The sequence below is a fragment of the Globicephala melas genome, chromosome 6, assembly GCF_963455315.2.
Source record: "Globicephala melas chromosome 6, mGloMel1.2, whole genome shotgun sequence".
NCBI lineage: Eukaryota > Metazoa > Chordata > Mammalia > Artiodactyla > Delphinidae > Globicephala > Globicephala melas.
In genome coordinates, this window is record NC_083319.1 from 45,375,701 (window position 1) to 45,397,177 (window position 21,477).

Below are 21,477 nucleotides of genomic sequence, written 5' to 3' on the forward strand. Positions count from 1 at the left end.
GTTTTAGAGGTGTTGTGGAGGCAGAAGAGCTCCATGACTATGAAGGAAAAGAAGGAATTTCTGAAAAGATGAGAAGAATCTGTGGGAGGGTAGAATAGTTTTTCTTAGGTTTAAATAAAGCTATTTATTCCTTCTGGGGAGTGTGGGTTTGATGAGAGGGTGTCCCTATATGTCAATGGCACCATTGTCCTTAAAGTATTAAAGCAGTCAGAACTCAGGAGACTTGTCTCACCCTCTTCCCTTCCCCAGGACACAACAGTTGAATCTGAGACTTAGACAAATGGAGTGACTTATGCAAAACCACACGGTCCAGAGCTGGGATAAATGAGAATCCAGTTCTCATTCCTTTTCATGGTCCCTCCACATTAGTTCACAGAACATCCTATCAAAATGATGACTGTTACAGCGAAGGGTCCCCACAAAAACTCAATATCCACACTTGATCAGTGGAAGCAATGCTTTGTCATCTGGTTCCAGTGAATTTTATGTAAGAAATAATCCTCTCTAATGCTTTCTCTGATTCCCAGCTTTGCAACATTCTCTTTCTATAAGAAAAGAATTGAATGGATGTTAACTAGACTTACTGTGGTGTTCACTTCACAATATATACAAATATTGAATCATTATGCTGTACACCTAAGGCTAATATAATGTTGTATGTTAATTATACTTAAAAAAAACTTAAAGAAAATAATTGTATACTTTTCCCACTAAGGATGGAGAAAAGAGAGTTAAGCTGACTTCACTTGGTGTTTTAATTCTTTTTCTTGCTATTAAATATCTTTCATCTTCAATTTCTCTGTCTCCTTTCTACCCCAAATACCTCAGACCACCACCAGGATACCAGGTAGTAGAAAATGGTATAAGCTTGAGGGTTGCTCTCTTGGGAAGTAATAATCACCATGTCAGTGTGTTAGAATTTATGCAGTGGAAATATTTCATTTGAACCTACACATCTCTATAGCAGTAAGAAATTATGATCTTCATTTTAGAGATGATGAAACCACAGTTTTCTGACAAGAAGATGATCCCTTAAGCAGAATAGCAACAACTTTTGTCTAACTCTGGATTTTATTAAGTTCTTAATTTTAGGGTGGTAAATATGGGGACCAAAGTCTTTGGGAGATCCCAAATGCAGGAAACATCCTCCCTGCCCACATTAACTAACCAGATGTATTTATGCATATATGCTGTGGAGCCATTACAGAGACAGATGCGTATATCCACATTACTGTCTTTTCTGCCCAGTGTATCTGAAGTTTTGCTTATGTATGTAGAAGTTTTGCTCTTACCTGGGAGAAAACTGAGGTGTGAAGAGCAGGAGATTTGCCCTTGCCCACATGGTAAGTGAAAAGTTGCACCAAAAAGAACTATCACTCTACAGTGTAGAAATGTTCTTCCTAGTGATGTGTTAATTTTAACAAAATGTTACCATAATGAAGCAGCATATTTAACTCATGGAGGTTTTTTATAGCAGTACTCTGTATGTGCAAAGTAAAATCTGATAGTATCTCTAACAGAGTCTTCCCCCCTTTTTTAAAATAAAGAACTTCAAGAGCAGAGTGGGAGGGTTTTAATGATAAAAATATAAAGAGTAGGATTCCTATCATCTTTAACTAAGGATAGGCTCCATTTCCTAGTTGTTTAACCTCTAAAAAAGAATTCCAATTCTTAAGAAATTTAAGATACTTTAGAATCTAAAATAACACTGAATATCATTAGAAAATTCCTTTGTCCTCTTATGATCATTTTACTTTGGTAAACAACTTTTCTCAGTATTCTTCTTAAAGATCACTATTTTTAATTAAGTTGAATCACGAAATGGATAGCATGGTACATGCATTTTGCCCCTGAGATACTTCGTTTTGAAAGAATCCTAGAGTAGAGTTGAAGAGATTAGAGTTGAAGGGAAATTTATAAGACATCAGTCTAATCTTTGATTCTGGGTAGGACTGTCATTTACAACATACCTGAAAGGAAACCAGGCAGTATCTATAAGAATACGACCAATGACAGGGACCTCACTCCTTCACACAGTGGTCTACCCTCTGTTCCCCAATTCTCGTCACTTTATAGTTCTTCCTCATTTTGAATAAAAATCTACCCATTCTTTTGCCTGGACCTGACTCCCAAGTGACACAAAGTCTCCTCTTTCTTCGTATATGATTTTTGAGGACTTGTTTCCTTGCTTCAGGCTTTTGTTCTTCCAAACAAAAGATCTGTCTTTGATTTGTCCTTTGATTTGTCTTCCTCTACCTGTGGTTCAGATCCATCAGTATCATTGATTTGTCTTCCTCTACCTGTGGTTCAGATCCATCAGTATCGTCCTTCCCTATGAAAGTCATTGTCCTTTCAATCTATTATAATTTCCCAGTCTCCCTTTTAAAATGTGTACCTCAAAATTCATGCAACCTTTGGTAATCTTCAGAAATTGCTGCTGCTGAGAAATGTCCCCTGCTTTATGTGACTAGCCCAGAAATGTCCCCTGCTTTATGTGACTAGCCCTCTTCAGCTCACTGGGCTCTTTCAGTGACATTGGGTCTGAGGACCTACCTTTGCCAAGGTCTCATCATCCAGGTGATTCTTCTGAATCACATGTTGAAGTGCAAAATAAATTTTTTCCTGAAGCTTCTGGACCTTCCTTGGTTCTATCAGCCAGGCTCGGTCTGACAAAGGGAAAGAATGGGTAAGGAGCGGACAGAATGTAAGCTTTGTTGTATTTCACCTACATACATATAAGTGCTGAGTACCAGACCCATTCCAAATTAGTTCCAAATTGCTTCTGAAGACATGTCATTATTTTTCTAAAACAAATATTTTGTAAGAAATTCTATGATGACAGTAATGTATAATACATTGACATACAGAATCAGGGTGGAGGTAAAGACACAATGGTTCAGAGAAACTCCATGTATCTTATTGTCTGTGACAATTTACATCTCTTACTCTTTCTCTGGACATATGCTTAGATTTTCTTTCAAAGTTTATGTTAATGATTTGTGAAGAAATTAATTATAGAAGTGAAGAAAACCTATTGTAAAGGAGTGTTTTTGGAATTCAGAATCTCCCTTCCCTTTTATAAGCTAAGTTATAATTTATATAGCATCAACATGAATCAATTAAAAAATTTAATCCTGAGTCCTCTTTTTCTATATTGAATTTAATAGATAGGATAATCCCTCCTTTCCTTTAGCCTTTCCCACTTTCCTTTCTTTTTTCTTTCCTCCCTCCCTCCCTCTCTTTGTTCCCTGCTTCCGTCCTTCCTTTCTTCCTAGACGCTTTATACCATGGTGACAAAATTCAGCCCAGTGTCAACGCCTAAGGTTGAAACTTCAATGAAGAGACACCTAGAGTCTCCAAATTCTGAACAAATACTCATGGAAAAGAACTTGGACATGATCCTTCTGAACACAGTTCAGGTCAGGTGAGAAACTCGATTCTGTAATCCTAGACAGGGCCAGGACAAGTCTAGCCAACAGTTAAGCAAACCCTTACGTAAGTGAGCACAAAAGCCTTCAGTGACAATTGTCAATCAGAATACATTAAGTTCCCCTGCCTCTCCCTTCCCTAAACTATCTGGAGCTGAATAGACAGTAACTATTATGGCAAGAACTTGGGCGGAAGGGTGGGGTCTGGCATGCGATGGAGCCTACACAGGCTGGAATACTGTCTTTCCTCCCTTTTTGAATATGGCACTAAGCCAGGGTGGCAAACAAGGTATCTTGGAGTTGCAGAAGCCTCTGAGTGTGGGTCTGTGACTGGGGCTGGAAGATTCCCCACTGGGTAGAATAAGCTAAATAACATGCTTCCAAACTTCGTGGAGTTTGATGGCTTTAGCATTTCTTCCTAGAAAAAGGCTCATAGTTCAGCTGATTTCTAACTCAAAAGCAGCAGGCTTGCCTTCCAACTGGGGCAGTTATCTTCATGGATTGTTTAGATTTGATATGCCATGTCTTAAATATTTGCTGCTGGGAATCTACTGACTTGTCACACGCATACCTACGAGGACAGTGACTTTTGTAATGCCTCCTTTAATTAAGCAGGAACCGGAGTGAAACCAGCTCCCTCATCGTGGACTCAAAGGCTTAGAACTAATCGTCACCTGAACTATAATCAATGGGAGCAATCAAATGCAATGAGAAAACGGTAGGAGGAAAATTATTTGGCAAGTGGTTGCTACCAGAACTAAATATTGCTTGTCACTTCTTCCATTTAGCTTTGTGCTGCCAAGTCTGGGAAACTTTCTAGGGTTTAAAAAAAAAAAAAGAAAAGAAAAAGGAAAAAGCCTGGAGGAACAGCTTGATCTTAGACAGAGCCACAAAAGAAACTGTTAGTAATGATATGCCAATTGATAACTAATTTCCATTCTTGATAAAGTAGTTAAATAAAAAACAGAAGCAGATTTTAAAAATCCTCATAAAATTTATCCTCATAAAAATCCTCATAAAATAAGTAAATAAAGCCTAACAGATACAAAGTGTAAAGGCCGTATTATGGGTAGACATAGCTAGAGTGACATGTCAACAGGGCCCATCACAGGGAAGATTAATTTCTTCCAGCCTCACTGAAAAATATGTTAGGTATAAGAAAGATCAAGTCTCTAGAGATAAACGGGTTATAGAAGGAATGAGTCTCTTGACCATAAAAATGACCAGGAATGTGTCTTTCTTTTCATAGAGAACTGTCAATAAAACTGCTATTCCTTGACCCCAAATCTAACTGAACAGATGACTGAATGAGCAACTCTGACTTTTCATTCTGGCTGAGCCATGCATTTATTAGGATTCCATACATTTTCAAGCCAGCATATACTTTTAAAAAGAATTTTAATGGCTATAGTGCTATTTGATCTATAAATGTCATACCATACCTTCTTTGAAAACTGTTTGCTGTTTACTGCATTTCAGAGCTAGACGAGATGTTTATTATTATGAAGCTCAACCCTCTTACTTTACAGGTGAGGAAACTGAGGCTCTGAGGGGTCAAGTGTTTAAGGTCACACACATACCTGGTGACAGAGCCTGTCCTAGAATGTCTACCACCACATCGGAGATTCTTCCTTTACCAGTCTTTAGTAAGAGCCATTTTTTTCCTCTGCTGTCCTTACCTCCTTTTAAAGCTTCTAATATTGCATAAAAAAAGAAGAGGCATTTGCCTGAAGTGAGAACGCCAACATTAATTTGGATAGAAAAGCCAACGAAAGAGATATTTAAAGAGGAGAAAATGTATGTTTTACTTTTTTTTAGGCTCTATGCTGGCTTGTTCATTCAGGTATATTTCTACTAAGTCTCACCTAACTGGACATTTTTGTCTATGTCCTTTATTCTTAAAATCAAAATAGAACTTAGTTATAACTCAGGCCACTATTTGTCTTCATTTATCTGTTAAGAAATGATCATGCTTTTCTGAATCTGGAGTCACCCTTACCACACATCCTACTCTTGCATTTGGGACAAAACTGATATTTAAATTAACCTGAGGCTACTTTTCTTTGAATTGTCCAAAAATATCACAACTTGCTAAAGAAAATATAGTTCTTTTAAAGTTTCTTCAGAGCACCTTGGCTTAGGTAGATGCAATTCATGTTAAAGATAGCAAAACAGTTTTTTTTTTTTTTTTAAAAAGGTAAGGACCTCAGACCTCCCTACCTGGAGATATCAGAACAGCAGATGAGAACAAAGCAATCTCTTCTTCAGTCAGCTGCAAGGAACACAAATTCTTTGCAAAGTCAAATGCTTCATTCACTAGGTCATCAGAACCTATAAAAGAAGGCAAATTAAATGAAAATACTTGAACAGAATGGGACAATAGTAAGAAAAGTCCCATAATCAAGAAGTTATTCAAGGATTTGCATACTAGGCACACAGAAAAAATATTTCTAAGTTCCTGACCATAACAAATGATTTAGTGGTAATTATAGAATGAGAAAATTGGGCAACATCTTGACCAGGTAATGAAAGTCAGCATTACCAATGAGGGGCAGATAGAAATGGTTTGCACCCATTGTAATATCCAACTGGGAACATATAACCCCAATCTAATCTTGTAAGTTTGAAATTAGCTCCAACTAAAAAATTTTAAATTAGTGATTTGGGGATCCTTTAGCACAGACATAGCATTCACAGAAAACCTAAAACATGTATAATGGGCCATGGGCTGTCAGTCTTAGTGGCACTTATAGGATGTCACTGGCAACGTAGGATGTCCAGGGGCCTCAAGCTAAGCGAATGGAGATGAAGTGACTTTCAATTTGGTAATTTCCTGGAAATTCGATTGAGAAGCAAACATTCATTTATGTTTACCTTCTAATGAATGACTCGCAGGTCAGTTGCTTAGCCACTGTGAATTCTGGCAAAATAATGCTTCATCCCTACACGGATCCTTGGTAAATGTTTATTTTATGAAGCTGGAAATATACCCAAGTTGCTTGCCAAGGTTTTCCCTCCTTTCTTGAAAGTCTAGCCTTGGAGATGCCATGGATGTATATCAGCTGCAGGAGGGAAACACTGTCGGCCCCGATGGATTTGCCATTGGCTACCATATCAACTGACAGCACAAAAGGTGAAAGGGCAGTGGCCTTCTTTGATGTCCGTGGGCAGGATATGGAACAAATGGCACTGTCAATTGTTAAAACCTTTCCTGGCACCAGCCCATCTTTGCTAATGTTCTTATCCATGCCGTGCACTGATGACTGGATGTGAATGACACACTTGCAGAGACTGGCTCTGTCCTGCCCTCCCACAAGAATGGTCTGGGGATCATTTTGGGTTGGTTGGCAGCCATGCTATCTGTGCTCCCAGAACTTCATGAATTAACAGGGAGAAAGTCACTACCCTGGGTTTGAAACAAATGAAAGAGCTCCTCTTTTAAGCATCTTAACTAATGATTATAAATTTGCATGAGACACTTAAGAGGTCACCCATGGACCACCAGTGGTCTACATAATATACTGTGTGAAGCAGTCAGCTAGAAGGTAAAAGAAAAGCTGATCCTACAAAGAAGGCCTAGAATGCATCCCAGTTCTTTACAATCAATTTTTGTTGATTTCTGAATGAAGCATGTTCGCGTCAACAGGGTCCACGTTTCTTTCCTTCCTTTTACATTTGGAGGCACAACTGTAAAATCAGAGGAGTTAGATGAAACACTGGAGGCTCCCCTAGTCCAACCCTTGTTGAATAATGAGATACTAAGTCATGTTAGAGAATCAAGGCATTTCTTTTAGTGGAGAAACTGACGGTAGTTAATAAAATTGTGTCATCATCAAAGGTGAACTCACCTAAGGCCTTGAACATTTGCATTCCTCCATATTTTCCTTCAAACAGAACAGTGTTGTTTAATGGGTTGAAGGCACGGCACATTCTCACTAAAACCACTTCCAAGCAACCTATGAGAAAAAAATTTCAAATGTGTATATATATATAAAGAGGTTACTACTGCATGTAGGTCAAGAGACTTTAAAAAACTTTAAAACACACACATAGACACATAGACACACACATTCAGAAACACCTCAAGATTCCTTGCCAAGTAAAAAAGAACTATGTTAGAAATAAAGCTCTCTTGAAGTCTATGTGAGGAATTAAAAAAGTACACTTTAAAGGTGACTAAAATGAAGGGCAAAAACATTTTCTTCAGAAGCATACATTTTCCCCCCTATTTTTGACTGATAATGAAGTTAGTTTCAACTCTTGAATTCACCGGTGATCATAAGTGGCCCAGAAAGGAGATTTGCAGCAGGCAAGTTCAGTCTGTTAACTTTTGTAGAAGTTTTGCTGTTGGGGAAACATGTTCTCTGCTTCAGTTCTTAACACACTCCATGTATATTTCTGCATACGATGACTTCAATAGGGACACCTTCAGGATGTTTCTTGAGGGTACCATTTATGTCCTGGTATCTTTGAAATGAGGGTTTCTTGGTCAAATAAGTTTTGGCAAAAGGCTGAACATTATCCACTCCAGGGAGTTATAAGCAACATTCACAGGTCAAAGGCTGTTGAAGTCCCAACATGAAGGAGTTTGTTCAACCCTGATGGACCTAACATTTCTGAGTTCTCTGTTAGCCCAATGGTGCCAGGACCTTCATCTGCAGCCATAGGCAGTTGTGGTTATTGTATTCACTGTTATATCTCCATCACCTAGAAAAGTCCCTGGCACATAGTAGGTGCTTAATAAATATTTATTAAATGAATTAGTTCACTACCTTTGTTTTTCCCTCTGAACATTTACTGACATCCTGAGCAAGTACTGCCAAGTTTCTCCACATTTTGGACAAATGGGCTTTTGCCCCACAGTGTGTTGGAAGGTGACACCCAGGCTCAGAAGTCAGAAATTTGCATGAGAACATCATATAGATGGTTTGGCTACACCCATGTTGTACCCAACTGTACCCCTGGTGCCTTTCTTAATGCTGCCATGTACATTTATGTCTGTGTTTTATTTCTTTGTTCTGCTGATGTATCTGCTTTCCCTCATATGTCACCTTAGCATAGGGGCTTACGCATAAGAAGGAATCTGCAAATATTAATTGCAATAATGCTTTTCTGAGAAAAACAATAATAGGTACCATTTATTCACTATCTACAATATGGAAGGCACGTCCCTTGACCCCTTACATTCTTCTACATTCCATGTCTCCTACCCTTAAACCCAGGTGGGCCTACATGACTGCCTTGACTAACAGGTGCAGTGGAAGTAACCCTATGGGACTTCTGAAGCTAAGTCAGAAAAATGCTACACACTTCTGCCTTGCTCTCTTGAAATGCTAACTTTCGAAACCTAGCCACCATGCTGTGAGACCGTCCAAGCAGTCTGTGCAGGGTAGGAACTGAGGCCCCCCTGAGCCCAAAGCCTTGACTGAACTCCGGGCTGTCAACCAGCACAAACTGCGAGCCATGAACACGAGCCAGTGCGCAAGTGGGTCCTCCTGCCCGCAGTCAGGCTGCCTCAGTGAACACCACAAGCCGTCCCTCACTAAGCCCCGCTCAACCTGTAGCTTTGGAAGCAAAATAAATGATTATCGTTGTGTGAACTAAGTTTTGGGATTGTTTTTATCCAGCAACTAATACAGCAAGTTCATGTTTGAGTCAAGATTTGCACCAACCTTAATCATTTGGTAACGAAGCAGCAGCAACTTAGAATAATTCTTTCATTTGGCTCAAGTTCAAAAGGCAGCTTTTCTCCACACCTCTTTTTGTACAGTAGAGACTAACACAACAGTGTAAAGCAACTATACTCCAATAAAAATTAATTTAAAAAAAAAAAGCCAGCTTTGCCAGATACTGGCTACGTGGTACTGAACACAGCCCTTCACTTCCCTGAATCTTTGCTTCCTCTTCTATACGATGGAAATAATTACTGAGCACATGAGATTAAAAGAGATGTCACAGGTAAACATAAACATATATATATATATATATGTTATTGCATATATATAAATTATGTTATTATTATTTGCTATAGCCCAGGACCATGAAGGTTCACATGAACACCATAGTGGTTCTTATTTTCTATTTTCAAAGGGGGCCAAAAAAGACAAATACATTTTTTTCCTGTTTGGATAATGGCAGCTGCAAAGTCAATCATGTGCAAAGTTTCCTGAGTTGCTTCCTAAGTGACAGTGTGTGTGTGTCAGAGAGTGTGAGGGAGAAGTGGGAGGAAGGATTAGAGCAGAGTGAGTTTCTCCCGGTGTATTCTGGCTGCAGGCTATCCTCATTAAAATGACTGGAAATGACCACAGAGGCAGAGCTCAGCTAGCCTGGATTTTTTTCCCCCCAACAGAAGGCAAGTAGTACATTTTAGAGCCAGCTCAGCAATTCAGCCACCTTGACACGCTAATTACTAGCACTGCCTGTCAAGCTGGGTATCTCAACCTCCACAATTAATAGCTCCACTTTCAATAAGCAAAATTGTATTTGACTTCAAAGGGGAACTGAATGACTATCAGGGCATTTTTATTATTGAGAGTTTCCTTTGGGAGTTGGCTGACAGCGTGGGTGGTAAAAATGAGCTACATATCGGACGGAGGCTTTTCTAGAACTAACAGCAAGCTAAGGGTCAACCACATCCGGGTCTAAAATAGGCCCCCCATGAATTTTCTTGCTTACCTGACTTCAGAAGTAGGATTTGATCATTTTGACAGAGTTCCATGAAGCCTGTTATCCGCTTTGCAAACTCTACCACATACTGGATGGCGTGAGTGATCTGGATGGCACATTGCTGCCACAGTGCTTCCCTGGACTTCAAGAGAGAAAACACAGAATGTACATAGAGCAAAGAACAACTCGGAGACTCAGTAAAACACTCAAGGTTGCCCTAACTGGCGCTTACCTGTCACTTGGGGTCCATGGTAGGAATTTACCCACCTTTAGAAGAGAGGCAGTATTTTCTAAGATACTGCTTTGACCTCTTTGAACCTTGATACACCACAATTATAAAGTAATGAGGCTAAAATAATGGAAATATTGCAATAGTACAAAAAGATAGGCATTTATAGTTTCTTTATTATTTTGCCTCCTCCTCACCTAAACAAACTCAAGCTCTTAGTCTATTTTGTAAAGTCAAACTCTTACACTGAGGAATAGCAATTTCATTCACAGGCTTCCAAAAAATTATTTCCACGTGTACCTGACAGACACTAAGTCTGTAATATTTTTATGTTGTGTTCTTTTCCCAGAACTTATGGAGACTGCTTTTTGGTACAAAAAAAAATTCAAGGGGGCTCCCCTGGTGGTGCAGTGGTTGAGAGTCCGCCTGCCGATGCAGGGGACGCGGGTTCGTGCCCCGGTCCAGGAAGATCCGACATGCCGCGGAGCGGCTGGGCCCGTGAGCCATGGCCGCCGAGCCTGCGCATCCGGAGCCTGCGCGTCCGGAGCCTGTGCTCCGCAACGGGAGAGGCCACAGCAGTGAGAGGCCTGCGTACCGCAAAAAAAAAAATTCAACGGAAAAGACATCAAATCACATCACTCTCTTAAGTAATACAGAACTCTGGAAATGTATTTTGATCCTTGGGTTATTTTCTTTGGAATGGGAAACATAAATCCAAGTTATGTGTTAATTCTGTTTTTTATTGACCATAACAATACCTATGCTTTTGTCTCCTTATTTATATAAAAGTGGTAAGATTTAATTATTCCACTGGAGAAAAATCAGTATGTTGTAGTCATATATTTCTATATAGACACATTTATATATTTTATTAAAATTTCATTTACCAGTAGGTTTTGTGATTATGGATCTCAATCCTGTAGAAAATTAATGTGAATCAAAACAACAACAACAAAAACAGCAACAAATTTCTTCTCTTAAAACCTTCTCTAATGGACACAAAAATAATCAAAATAATAACAGTAAAAATGTAGGGTGAGTTGTCCCTTTTTCCTTTGGTCCTTTTTAAACATGTAGGGTAAGAAAAAACATTCAGAATGCTTTGTTGCATATCTTTGTAGTGTAAGTTTGCAGCTATTATTATTATGCTATGACTTTTTCAATTGCTCCTATTCCTTGCCTGGCTGCAAGAAACCACTATGAGATGTCCTAAAATCACCTGATGTGGGCACAGTCTCCCCAGTCACTCAAATAGGGCAGTGGTTTTCAATCGGGGTCGTTTTGCCCCCCAGGGAACATTTGGCAACATCTGGAGACATTTGGGTTGTCACAACTATGGGTGAGGGGATGCTACTGGCACCTAGTGGGTAGAGACCAAGGATGATGCTGAACATCCTACAATGTGCAGGACAATCCTTACAGCAAAGAACTGTCCAGTCTGAAATGTCAACAGTGCAGAGGTTGAAAAAGCCAGAAACAGAGAAATCACAGAAAAACTTTCCTGTAGTTTCCCAGAGTACCTTGCTTTGATACGCTTTAATTTCTTCATATGTGTGGATCTGCCATGCCAGCTGGTGTAGCTCCTCCATGGTGTACTGACATGTCTCCAGATGGGACTTAATGATGTTCTGCGCAATTCGATCTATGAGAAAGAATATCAGTTTGAGGGTTTGTGAATAAAATCCCACTCTGCGGAAAGAAACCTGCTGTTAATGTGTTTCCTGTAGGAATGCCTTTTGGAGCTACTCCAATTGTATGAGCATGTCTTTAACATTACTATCTATTTAAAAATCTCCAGACAAACTCTTTACTGCTTTTTTTCAATTTTCAGTCTTTTTATCAAAATTAACTGCCTTTTCCTCCTCTTTTTGGTCACAAAACTGGGGTCTTAAAGTTTTAAAATGTTCAAATAGATATTTATTTTAAAAATAAATACAAATTACCATGTACCATGTTTCTTGATTTTGGGCCTGAAAGTCCACTCACAGTCTTGTAACACTTGTCACACTGTAACAGTCAGTGTAAACTCCAAAAACTTTAAAATATTTGGAAAATCACTAGATCCCCAGTGTTTATCTCAGAAAGGAGGAATTGAAATATAAATGTTTTGCTTGTATTTTAAAAAGGGAGGATTAAACAATAATCTAAGAAAATAGTTTTCTATAGAGGAAAGAGAAGAGAATGGGGGCACAGGGATAGAAGCCAGACTTCTCTGATGGTATTGTTTTTGTAGATGTTACTTTGGAACCACGTAGATATCTTCCATAAATAATGTGAGAGGGAGATGAAATGATATGGACTCATGAGGTGATAATTTTGAAGCTGGGTCATGAGGGCCCTTATATTCTTCTTTCAAATTTTTCATAAGATAAAATTTTTCCCTGAAAAAGTTAAAAAAGAGGAAATGGTTTTACTCATTAAAAAAGTAGAAATAAACACAATCAATTTGGGGGGGCCATTTATTCCAAATGCGTTGTATTTAGTATTGTATCTTAAATATCGATTATTTTGGGTTTCGAGGTATGGAAGTTGAGTAATAGAACCAGACATAAGAGCTCTCCTTAACAACCTGCAGGGAGTGCCCCGAAGTGGGATAGAGCTGGCAGAAGGTCCCCTCATAATCCCCCCTCTGCTATTTGAACATGTGAAGGTGACATCTTGGAATTCTGTACTTAGGAATTCTGTAAGTGGGATATGAGTAGAATGAAGATGACCAAATTTTCTGCCTGGTAACTGTTCTTGGCTCATATAGAAATGGAGTTTTTCTTGTGTTTCAGGTGGTGCCAGTTTAAATGCAATTTCTGTTCTTTCTAAATAGCAATACTTCATTTCTCCAGGGTAACTCTCAAAGCAGTACTCAGGTCCCGTTTTCTTTTTGTACCTTGCTAAGCTTCTGGTATATATGGAGTGAAATAAATTGAGTTTTAGTAACGCAGAGAATAAAAAATGTAAGCTTAAGCTTCTAATGCACCTTCGAAATAAAAAAATCTCGTATATCCATTGCCTGGCACATTATAAACACTGAATAAATGGTAGCCACGATTGTCATTATTAGGACATTCTACATAGTTTTTCATCAGGGAAGGAATCTGACCACCCAGTGGAGATGAAACGGAGCTATTTAATTTTGGAATCAGTGCTACTGAAGGAAGATATTTCGATATTTATTAAAGTTGTTCAATCAGAACTATAAACTGATGGATGTAGAAGATGCTACAAAATGCTAACTTATGATTATGGCTATGCTCTATTGGATTCAGCATTGAGCATTTCTAGACTTTCATTGCTTATCATGTTATAAAAATCCTTTCTTTAAAAAATCCTATATTCAAAAATTTATTGAACGTCCTCCTATGTTGTAAAAAAGGGCAGGAAATATTCTATACATCATATTAAAATAGATTGGTATGTCATGCTTCATCATTTTTCAATTTCATTTGGGCAGTCTAATTACTTAGACTCTTAAAAGAACATATCTATTCCTCAGTAGGTATATAATGAAAACATAAGATTTTTATGGCTCTATAGTTTTCAAACCTTTATCTTCTTGGTGTAGTATGTTTTCATTTTCAAAGATATACCGATTTGTCAGTAATTTACAGGCTTCAGGGTTTATAAACAAAATTATAATTGCACTCAAAATTGCACTATGAAAAACTTTTTACCTGTTCCTTTACAATATCTCCTGAGAATTGCTGGCCAAGGTTTAAGAATTCCCTGGCCTTCTGCCACCAAAGTTTAGGGTTCTTTGGGGTATGAGGAGTGGGCATAATAAACATGTGGGCAGATTAAGCAAAATTGAAAGTTAAATCCACATGGATGCTTTAGGACTCAGCTCAGATGGCCATTCCTCGAGAAGGTTTCCCTGCTTCCCAGTGTCCCACGTAGAAGGGCCAGCTGCCATTACACTTTAATTCCACCCCCCAGCTGAACCTTTATTCCAGTCAGACTCCCACTGTGCTTATTTGAATGGATGTTTCTATACCCTTCAAGATTGTGAGTTCTTCAAGAGATGGACTGCAGAACCCAGCACAGTGCCTTCATATATTCATTCACATGTTCACAAATACTTTTTGAGAAGCTATTATATACCAAGTTAAGGTACAGAGTTTAAAAAAGGACATTTTCTTTTTTTAACAGGATCTTATAATAATATCATGTCATATCATGACGTAACAAATGCCCTGAGTTATTGTGGAGGCCCAAAGAAGAAAGTAACTAACTCAGCCAGAGGGAGGCAGAAAACTATCCACAGAGAAGATACCTGTTAACCTGGGTCTGAGCAGGAATTTGTCACATGAAGAGAAAGACGGACATCAGGTAGAGGGGATGATGGAAAGGCACAGAGAGAAAACTAGCTCTGAGCTAGATAACTGCTGACATTAAATGGTACATCTTTACAATCCTTACCTTTTACAAACAATTTCCCTTTGAGGAAAAAAGTGAGGTTCAGAAAGAGTGAGTGACTTTAGACCCATTTTTACAGAGCTAACAAATGGCGTTGAAATCAGCTCTCTCTTTCCCAGGAAAAAGTCTGTAGTGTTTGCAATACAGAGTGCATTGAAGAGATGGGGACAAAGAGACTAGGGATAGACACTGTGACTGGAGATGGAACAGCTGCATAAGCATGGCCATGGAGTTTGGATTTTACCTTGTAGGCGATTAAGAGCTAGTGGAAGCCGCGAAGCAAGAGAGTGACATGGTCAGTTTTTTGTTTTAAAAGGGTGATACTGGCCATGGCAAAGCAGATGAGATGGCATTAAGGAGTAAGTGAGATTAATCAGGCTGTTGTGAAAAATACAGACAAGATATGAGGAGCTTCTAGAACAGGTGAGAATGACAGAGTCAGAGTGGAGGGGCCAGATTCAGGACAATTCTGAAGGAGGATGCATAGGACCAGCAGAGGGGGGGGGGGGTGTGTGTGTGTGTGTGTGTGTGTGTGTGTGTGTGTGTGTGTGTGTGTGTGTGTGTGTGTGTGTGTGTGTGTGTGTGTGTGTGTGTGTGTGTGTGTGTGTGTGTGTGTGTGTGTGTGTGTGTGTGTGTGTATTAAATATAGTAGGTACTCAGCCAATGTTGAGTTAGTAAAGATAATGTTGAAAATATCCACCCATCCATTCGTCCCCTCGTTTTCTGCTTTAGTTGACAAAGGATTTTAGAAAGCTAAGACTGACCCTTTGTTTGATGATCTTAAAGCCTAAGCACTCATGATGGCTTTAACATTAAACATGGGCAATTATTTCCCATACCCTTGTGGTGAGAAGTAAAAGGTAAATCTCTTTTTGACATAAGACATATATCAATGAAAGCTAAGACACAGCCGCAGCAGTAGCAGGAGCGATCCTTCTCCACTTCCTTTCACGGGTCTGCAGTGCAAAGGTGAGCCACGTGCAAAAACCGGCTTGACCCTCTCAAGGCTCAGGCTGGGGAGGGGGAGTGTCAATAAACCACACGGTAAAGCTAGACTTGGTCCCTTGGGAGCGAGGCCTGAAGGCTCATTCTGTCGATTAGAAAGATGCATGAACATCAGAGGAGATGGTCTGCTTGGACTGAGAGTCTGCAGTTGTGAAAAGGGGAGAAGGATTTAAAAAGAAGGGACAAAAGGGAGAGACAATGAATACAGTATGCAGAGTTCCTGCTGGGAGCCAAAGGAACTTTCAAGAGTCCTTGCCTGGAAAAATAGAAAAGGTAATAGTAAACGCTGTCATCTCTAGGGACCAACCACATGAGAAAGTCCAGACAAAAAGACTGAGGTAAAAGAGCAGGGGATCTGGAATCTTTCTGGGCAATCGCACACCCTTCATCCGTTTCCCTGATTTGGATTGCTGTTGCTTCTCAGAGCCCAGTTTCGGATCCTTTAACCAGCTTGGGCTGCAGAAAGCACATGTTGAAGAAGGAGTCAGCACGCACTGTGCTGGGATAATGGGTGCAACAGAAATATGACTGAATAATGACTGAATGATGGGAGATTCTACCACCTTCAGAGGTGATGCCCATGGACTCTACACTCTCCTTTTCCTGAGACCAGGGATGAGGCTAGAGATTTCTTAAGTGGACCTGAAAATGCAGCTATTATCTTCTCAGTAGTTAAGATTCTGTATGTATCAGTGAGACAGAGCTTTGTCCATTTCACTAAGAGTATGTGGGCTGTTTGATAGTTAATAAAACAACAACAAGGAATGAGAAGAACAATTTTATATGCTCAGTCCAGTCATTCCTTTTCAGTCATGATGAGGGGAAATGTAAACACTGATGCTGGCAAGGGAAAACTGGGTGTGTAATTATAGGTTAAGAGTAAGTCCATGATCCTCATTTTCTATTTGTTAATTTCATGAAAAATATCCTGCTCTCACTTTGTCTTGCATCTCTTTTTTTCCCCCAAAAATTGCTGTTTTATTTTTAGACTTTGACCCTTATACTATTCTTGAAGGAAGGCTTATTGGAGCCCAAGACTTATAACTAATTAATAGAATTTGTAACTTCATGTATTAAGTAACTTTATGAGATAGAAATGACAACATGTGATTCAAATGAAAGAATAATCCTAGAAATTTTAAAATAATTGATATAGAGATATGTTTTTGGCATAGGTTGTGGTGATGGTTTCATGAGTGTATACTTATCGCCAAACCCATTAAGTTGTAGACATTAAATACAGACAGATTTTTGTATGTCGATGATATCTCAATAAAGAGGTTTAAAAAATAATTGATACAGGCAAATATACTTTATCATTTTTGATGAAAAATATTGCTAAAATTGTTACACTTCCCTAGAAGCTTTAGGGGTAGTCTTAAATCCACTTATGACAGGCAATAAGAAGAGAGAAATTAAATTTTTGAAGGGAAAACTAGAATAAAATTGATGGTAATTCTCAATAGTGTGTGCAAAAATTGTAGAACCCTGGGGCTGGAACTAACCTCCTTCCTTCATTTCCAAATGGACTGTATCTAAATAATTCCAGAAATTAGTTGGGTCTCCTGTCTCTCTCTGCAACTTTGGCTCCCTCCCCACACTGTGATTCATCAATCATCACTGTGATCTGTGGAATAAATCAAAGAAGTAGGAAGGAAGTCCCTCCTTAAGGTATTCACAGGTGGTTGAGATGTGCATGATATGTGTAAATATTAATACTATTTTGTGTAAATTAATTGTGTAAAAATAATATTTTGAAGTAATATTAAAGAAATAAATGAAAAATAAATTTTGTTAAGTATTAATTCATATAGAAAAGCAAAGTCTGGAAAGAAGTCATCTAAATTGCCTAGTACTATGTAGAAAAAAGGCTACATCTGCTTATTTTGGTGAAAAGTAAGTAAACTGACAAGTAAGGTGACAATTTCTTGTTTATAACTGTAATGTTATAAAATGTGGACCAGCTTGCAGCTACTAAAATAGCAAGTGACCTTCTGCAGCTCTGATTTCAACCACTCAGCGGGTTTTTTCCACCAAAGGGGCTTATTTTAGCTCTCACTAGACATTTCAGCAAATGGCGCTCTCCAAAGGCTACAGTGTCTCAGACACGGATTGCACGGGTGGTTTCATTAGAATCCCACATCCTGGGAGCGGGGAAAGTTGAGTATATCTTTAAAAACTGCTGCTTTCAGTGTTATTACCAAGAGCACCCGTGGCCCAACTGTATCAAGGCGAGAAAGCTGAGACTCAAAGCTATATATAGCACTAGAGGGGGCTGCATCTGAAGTCCCTAATTCTTTCTCCTCCCCCTCCTTTTTTTTTTTTTCTTCATGAGAAAGGACGGTTTCTTCTTGGTGAACTATACCCCCTATTCATTTTCCTCCATAAGGGATTTTTTTTTTTAAACTTGGAAGTATTCTTCTTATAATACTATATCTCAGCCTCAATCAAAATGATTAATGAATTTTTAATTTATCACTTGCCTTAAGGATCTAGAGAACTGCTCAATTCTCTGTTTAGTTTATACTACTAGTGTGAAAGGGAAATTCTTAGGGGATTCGCTTTGAATTAATGGCAGGATATCTCTATGGACTTGCTCAAGGCAAGTTTTAAGTGCCTGCATTAGGTTTTCAGAATATCAAGATTCCTCAGAATCCACACTCTGAGGCAGTAACTAATATATTAGAACAATTGGTTTAAAGGTGAAACATTTAACCAAGTGTGCGTTTTGTCTTTTTGACAACACACTATCAGTTTTATACGTTTTTGGTCCTTAAATAGAACAAGTCTGCTGGTTAGTGTGTAATAGACGACTGTCAGAGAGGACAATGTTACTTTCGAGACCTTTCTGATTTTTCTAATCTCTATTTAGAGATGATGATTTTGGGGGCATAAATAGAATTGTGCTACCAGCATAAAAACGTCAATATTTAAGCTTAAAATAGCCATCTATTAGTTATCCATAGCCTCAATAGGGAGGTAATATTTTCAGCATTTAAGTTCTTCAAATTTTTTAAAGAATTTAGGGGCATAAATAACCCATAACTTATTTGTTGGCTCAGTTTCAATGTCCAACCACTCATTACTCTTTTACCAGTGAATTAGGAAAGCTTCTGATCTCTCCTTTTCAAACAAATTCTATTGCCAATTATTACATCAGAGAATGGCATAACTGAGTTTTACTTCATGTAGATCTGAACCAAAATGTTGTTAAAGTGCTTCAGAAAAATATATTAACAAAATATAAGATTGTTACTAACTATAAAAATGATGAAAATGTGATAAAACACAACTCAATAAAATATGAACACAGAGAAAAACAGTGAAAAAAACAGATTAATACTACAAGTAATAATATCTGGGAAAGGACTGAATGAACAGATTAATAAATAAAATGGTTAAAATTTTATCAAATTTCAGGAAGTTCAGGTGAGAGTACTGTAATAGGAAGTAAGAAAACTGAAACTAAAGCAGAAAGAAAAACTGAAAGAAACCATAGGGCATTTGTATTTAAGCAGAGTATATCCAAAGGAAAAAACATCATACACAGCAAAACAAATTAACTATCTACGAGGGTGCCTTCTTAATAATTTAATAATGGAAAGCTGTCTTGGATCACAAGTATTTTGTTTCATTGCAATAGTGCATGTCTAGTTTTGGGGAAATTACAGTTGCCTTTCTTCAAACTAGCTAAGAAAATTAAGAATATAGTATAAAAACATTACCTTTTGAAGCTAACTTTCATAGTAAAAGACCTCCTTCACAGAACAATCAGAAAAGATCAACGTACTTCAACGCCCTAGAATTGGTGAGTTTTAAGGAAAGCAGCTTGTAGGATGGAGGAAGCCAATATGAATCCATTGAGCCTTTTATTTCACGCCCTTTGGGAAGTCACTTAACATTTTAAAGTCTTAGTTTCTTTGGGTTTGATTTTCTATCCATAGAAAGATTTGGCAGCAGTGATATTTTCTAAGGGCTGTGTAAAAGCATGGCGACTTGAGTCCTTATAAGGGGCTAAATAGGAATTTCTCTTTCTTTTGGCTCACGAGGGAGAAGTCTTGCAGAGTTACAGAAGGTGGGAGTACAGCTCACAGTCTTAAAAGTACTTGAAGTGTCTTAGAACAAACAAAAACAAGATAATCTAGAGCCCATGAAAATATTTCCCTACTCTCTTTTAAAAAGTACACCTCCTTGGGCTTCCCTGGTGGCGCAGTGGTTGAGAGTCCGCCTGCCGATGCAGGGGACACGGGTTCGTGCCCCGGTCGGGGAAGATCCGACATGCCGCGGAGCGGCTGGGCCCGTGAGCCATGGCCGCTGAGCCTGCGCGTCCGGAGCCTGTGCTCCGCAACGGGAGAGGTCACAACAGTGAGAGGCCCGCGTACCGCAAAAAAATAAATAAATAAATAAAATAAAATAAAATAAAAATAAAAAGTACACCTCCACACATTACCCAAAGGACACTTAGCGGGTCACAGATGATGAAAACCTAATTACGGAAATTGCTCACGGCCATCATTAGGACTGACCTTTACTATTTGGATTTTGTTGACATATGGATTGACCGTTAATTTAAACAGAAGCAATCCCTCCCCAACCTTACCCCCCTTTGGAAATGTAGCCAATATAATTCTGACCTTTAGGAAGAACTAATTCAGGAGAAATCTTTGGAGGCAATTTTTACATTTTCAAACATTTAATCTAAATTTTTTAAAGTAATGATTGCTTAAATAATACATTTAATTGACTAATGCTTTAAAATAAGTGTTTTCTAAATAGTCTAGCACCAAATGTTCCTGGAGCAAACCTGTCTGAAAACCAAACAGCAGTTCCACAATAGTCTGCATAAATAGGGCTCAGATTTAAATAATAAATTTCTTCTCAGTAGTAAGGATATATCGTCATATATTCTTATCTATAGCTTACATCCTAAAATAAAATAAACAAAAAGTCTTGCCAGCTAGAAACATTTCCAACAGGTTTCCCCACATTTGTAAATATCACAGAAATAAATCCTGTACTGGTTGGCAGAGAGAGCCTGTTAAGTTGGTTGTATACCATGGTAATGAAAACCAAAGTGTATCAAGTTCCATCAACCTGGCCATCAATTGACATTTCTGTGTCCCATAGCCTATGTGGCATTTTAACCCCACCCAGCTCTTCCCAAAATAGGTGCTTGAAAATGTGGCTAAAGCAGTACCTATTCACCCCAGGCAGGGGAAAAGTGATTCAGAGCTCTTTCTAAGAGTTAAGTGTCAAGCTTGCAATGCGGGAAATACTAGTCAACAGTGGGGGCTGTTTCAGAGATTGTCTTATAAGCATAAACATTCCTTCCTTCAATAAGTCATAGGTAGAACCTCATGAAATCTCCTTCCCTCTTCCTTACTGCAGAATATTTCATATCTACTATGGCTTTTGAAACTGAGTGCATAAATTGGAATTGGTTTTCCAATAGCTTTTTTTTTTTTTTTTTTGGTTGGTGGATTTTAGAATCTTCTTAGGAAGTTCTGAATTCTGAGTCAAAAATTAATCCCAAACTAGTATCTCCAGGGGAAGTCTACTGAGGAAGATCAGTTTTGCATAATTTCAACTCAAAATAGAAAAGGTGATTTAAAAGATTTACCTAATCCAGTGAATGCTAGCACATAAGGAAAGCTGTACTGACAGAGGTACAAGCATATAGTGGTTAATCTGCATACAGGTACTATAAATAGATATGCAGGTTTATAAGTACTTCAGCTGAGC

At 38.5% G+C, this 21,477-nt stretch overlaps 1 protein-coding gene and 1 long non-coding RNA gene across 12 annotated transcripts in view; one reads left to right on the forward strand and one right to left on the reverse strand.

Moving 5' to 3' along the window:
* Nucleotides 1-13,711, forward strand: part of LOC115863811 (uncharacterized) — a 53,265-nt gene extending 39,554 nt beyond the window's left edge. For 2 of the 9 annotated variants that reach the window (XR_009564313.1, XR_009564307.1), the window contains exons 8-10: nt 250-3,424; nt 4,044-4,146; nt 10,673-13,711. This is a non-coding gene — a long non-coding RNA (uncharacterized lncRNA). Of the gene's footprint in view, nt 1-249; nt 3,425-4,040; nt 4,147-4,957; nt 5,026-10,672 lie in introns of those variants that run through there. The other 7 variants (XR_009564311.1, XR_009564310.1, XR_009564315.1 and 4 more) reach the window with 7 other exon arrangements.
* RORB (RAR related orphan receptor B) overlaps nt 1-21,477 on the reverse strand; it is a 195,919-nt gene that overhangs the window by 22,866 nt on the left and 151,576 nt on the right. For 2 of the 3 annotated variants that reach the window (XM_060300842.1, XM_030876997.2), the window contains exons 5-9: nt 11,844-11,965; nt 10,104-10,236; nt 7,277-7,384; nt 5,649-5,759; nt 2,554-2,666 (exon numbers count right to left, since the gene is read on the reverse strand). In XM_060300842.1, coding sequence (XP_060156825.1) covers nt 2,554-2,666; nt 5,649-5,759; nt 7,277-7,384; nt 10,104-10,236; nt 11,844-11,965 — 587 coding nt within the window. Of the gene's footprint in view, nt 1-417; nt 546-2,553; nt 2,667-5,648; nt 5,760-7,276; nt 7,385-10,103; nt 10,237-11,843; nt 11,966-21,477 lie in introns of those variants that run through there. The other variant, XM_060300841.1, reaches the window with a different exon arrangement.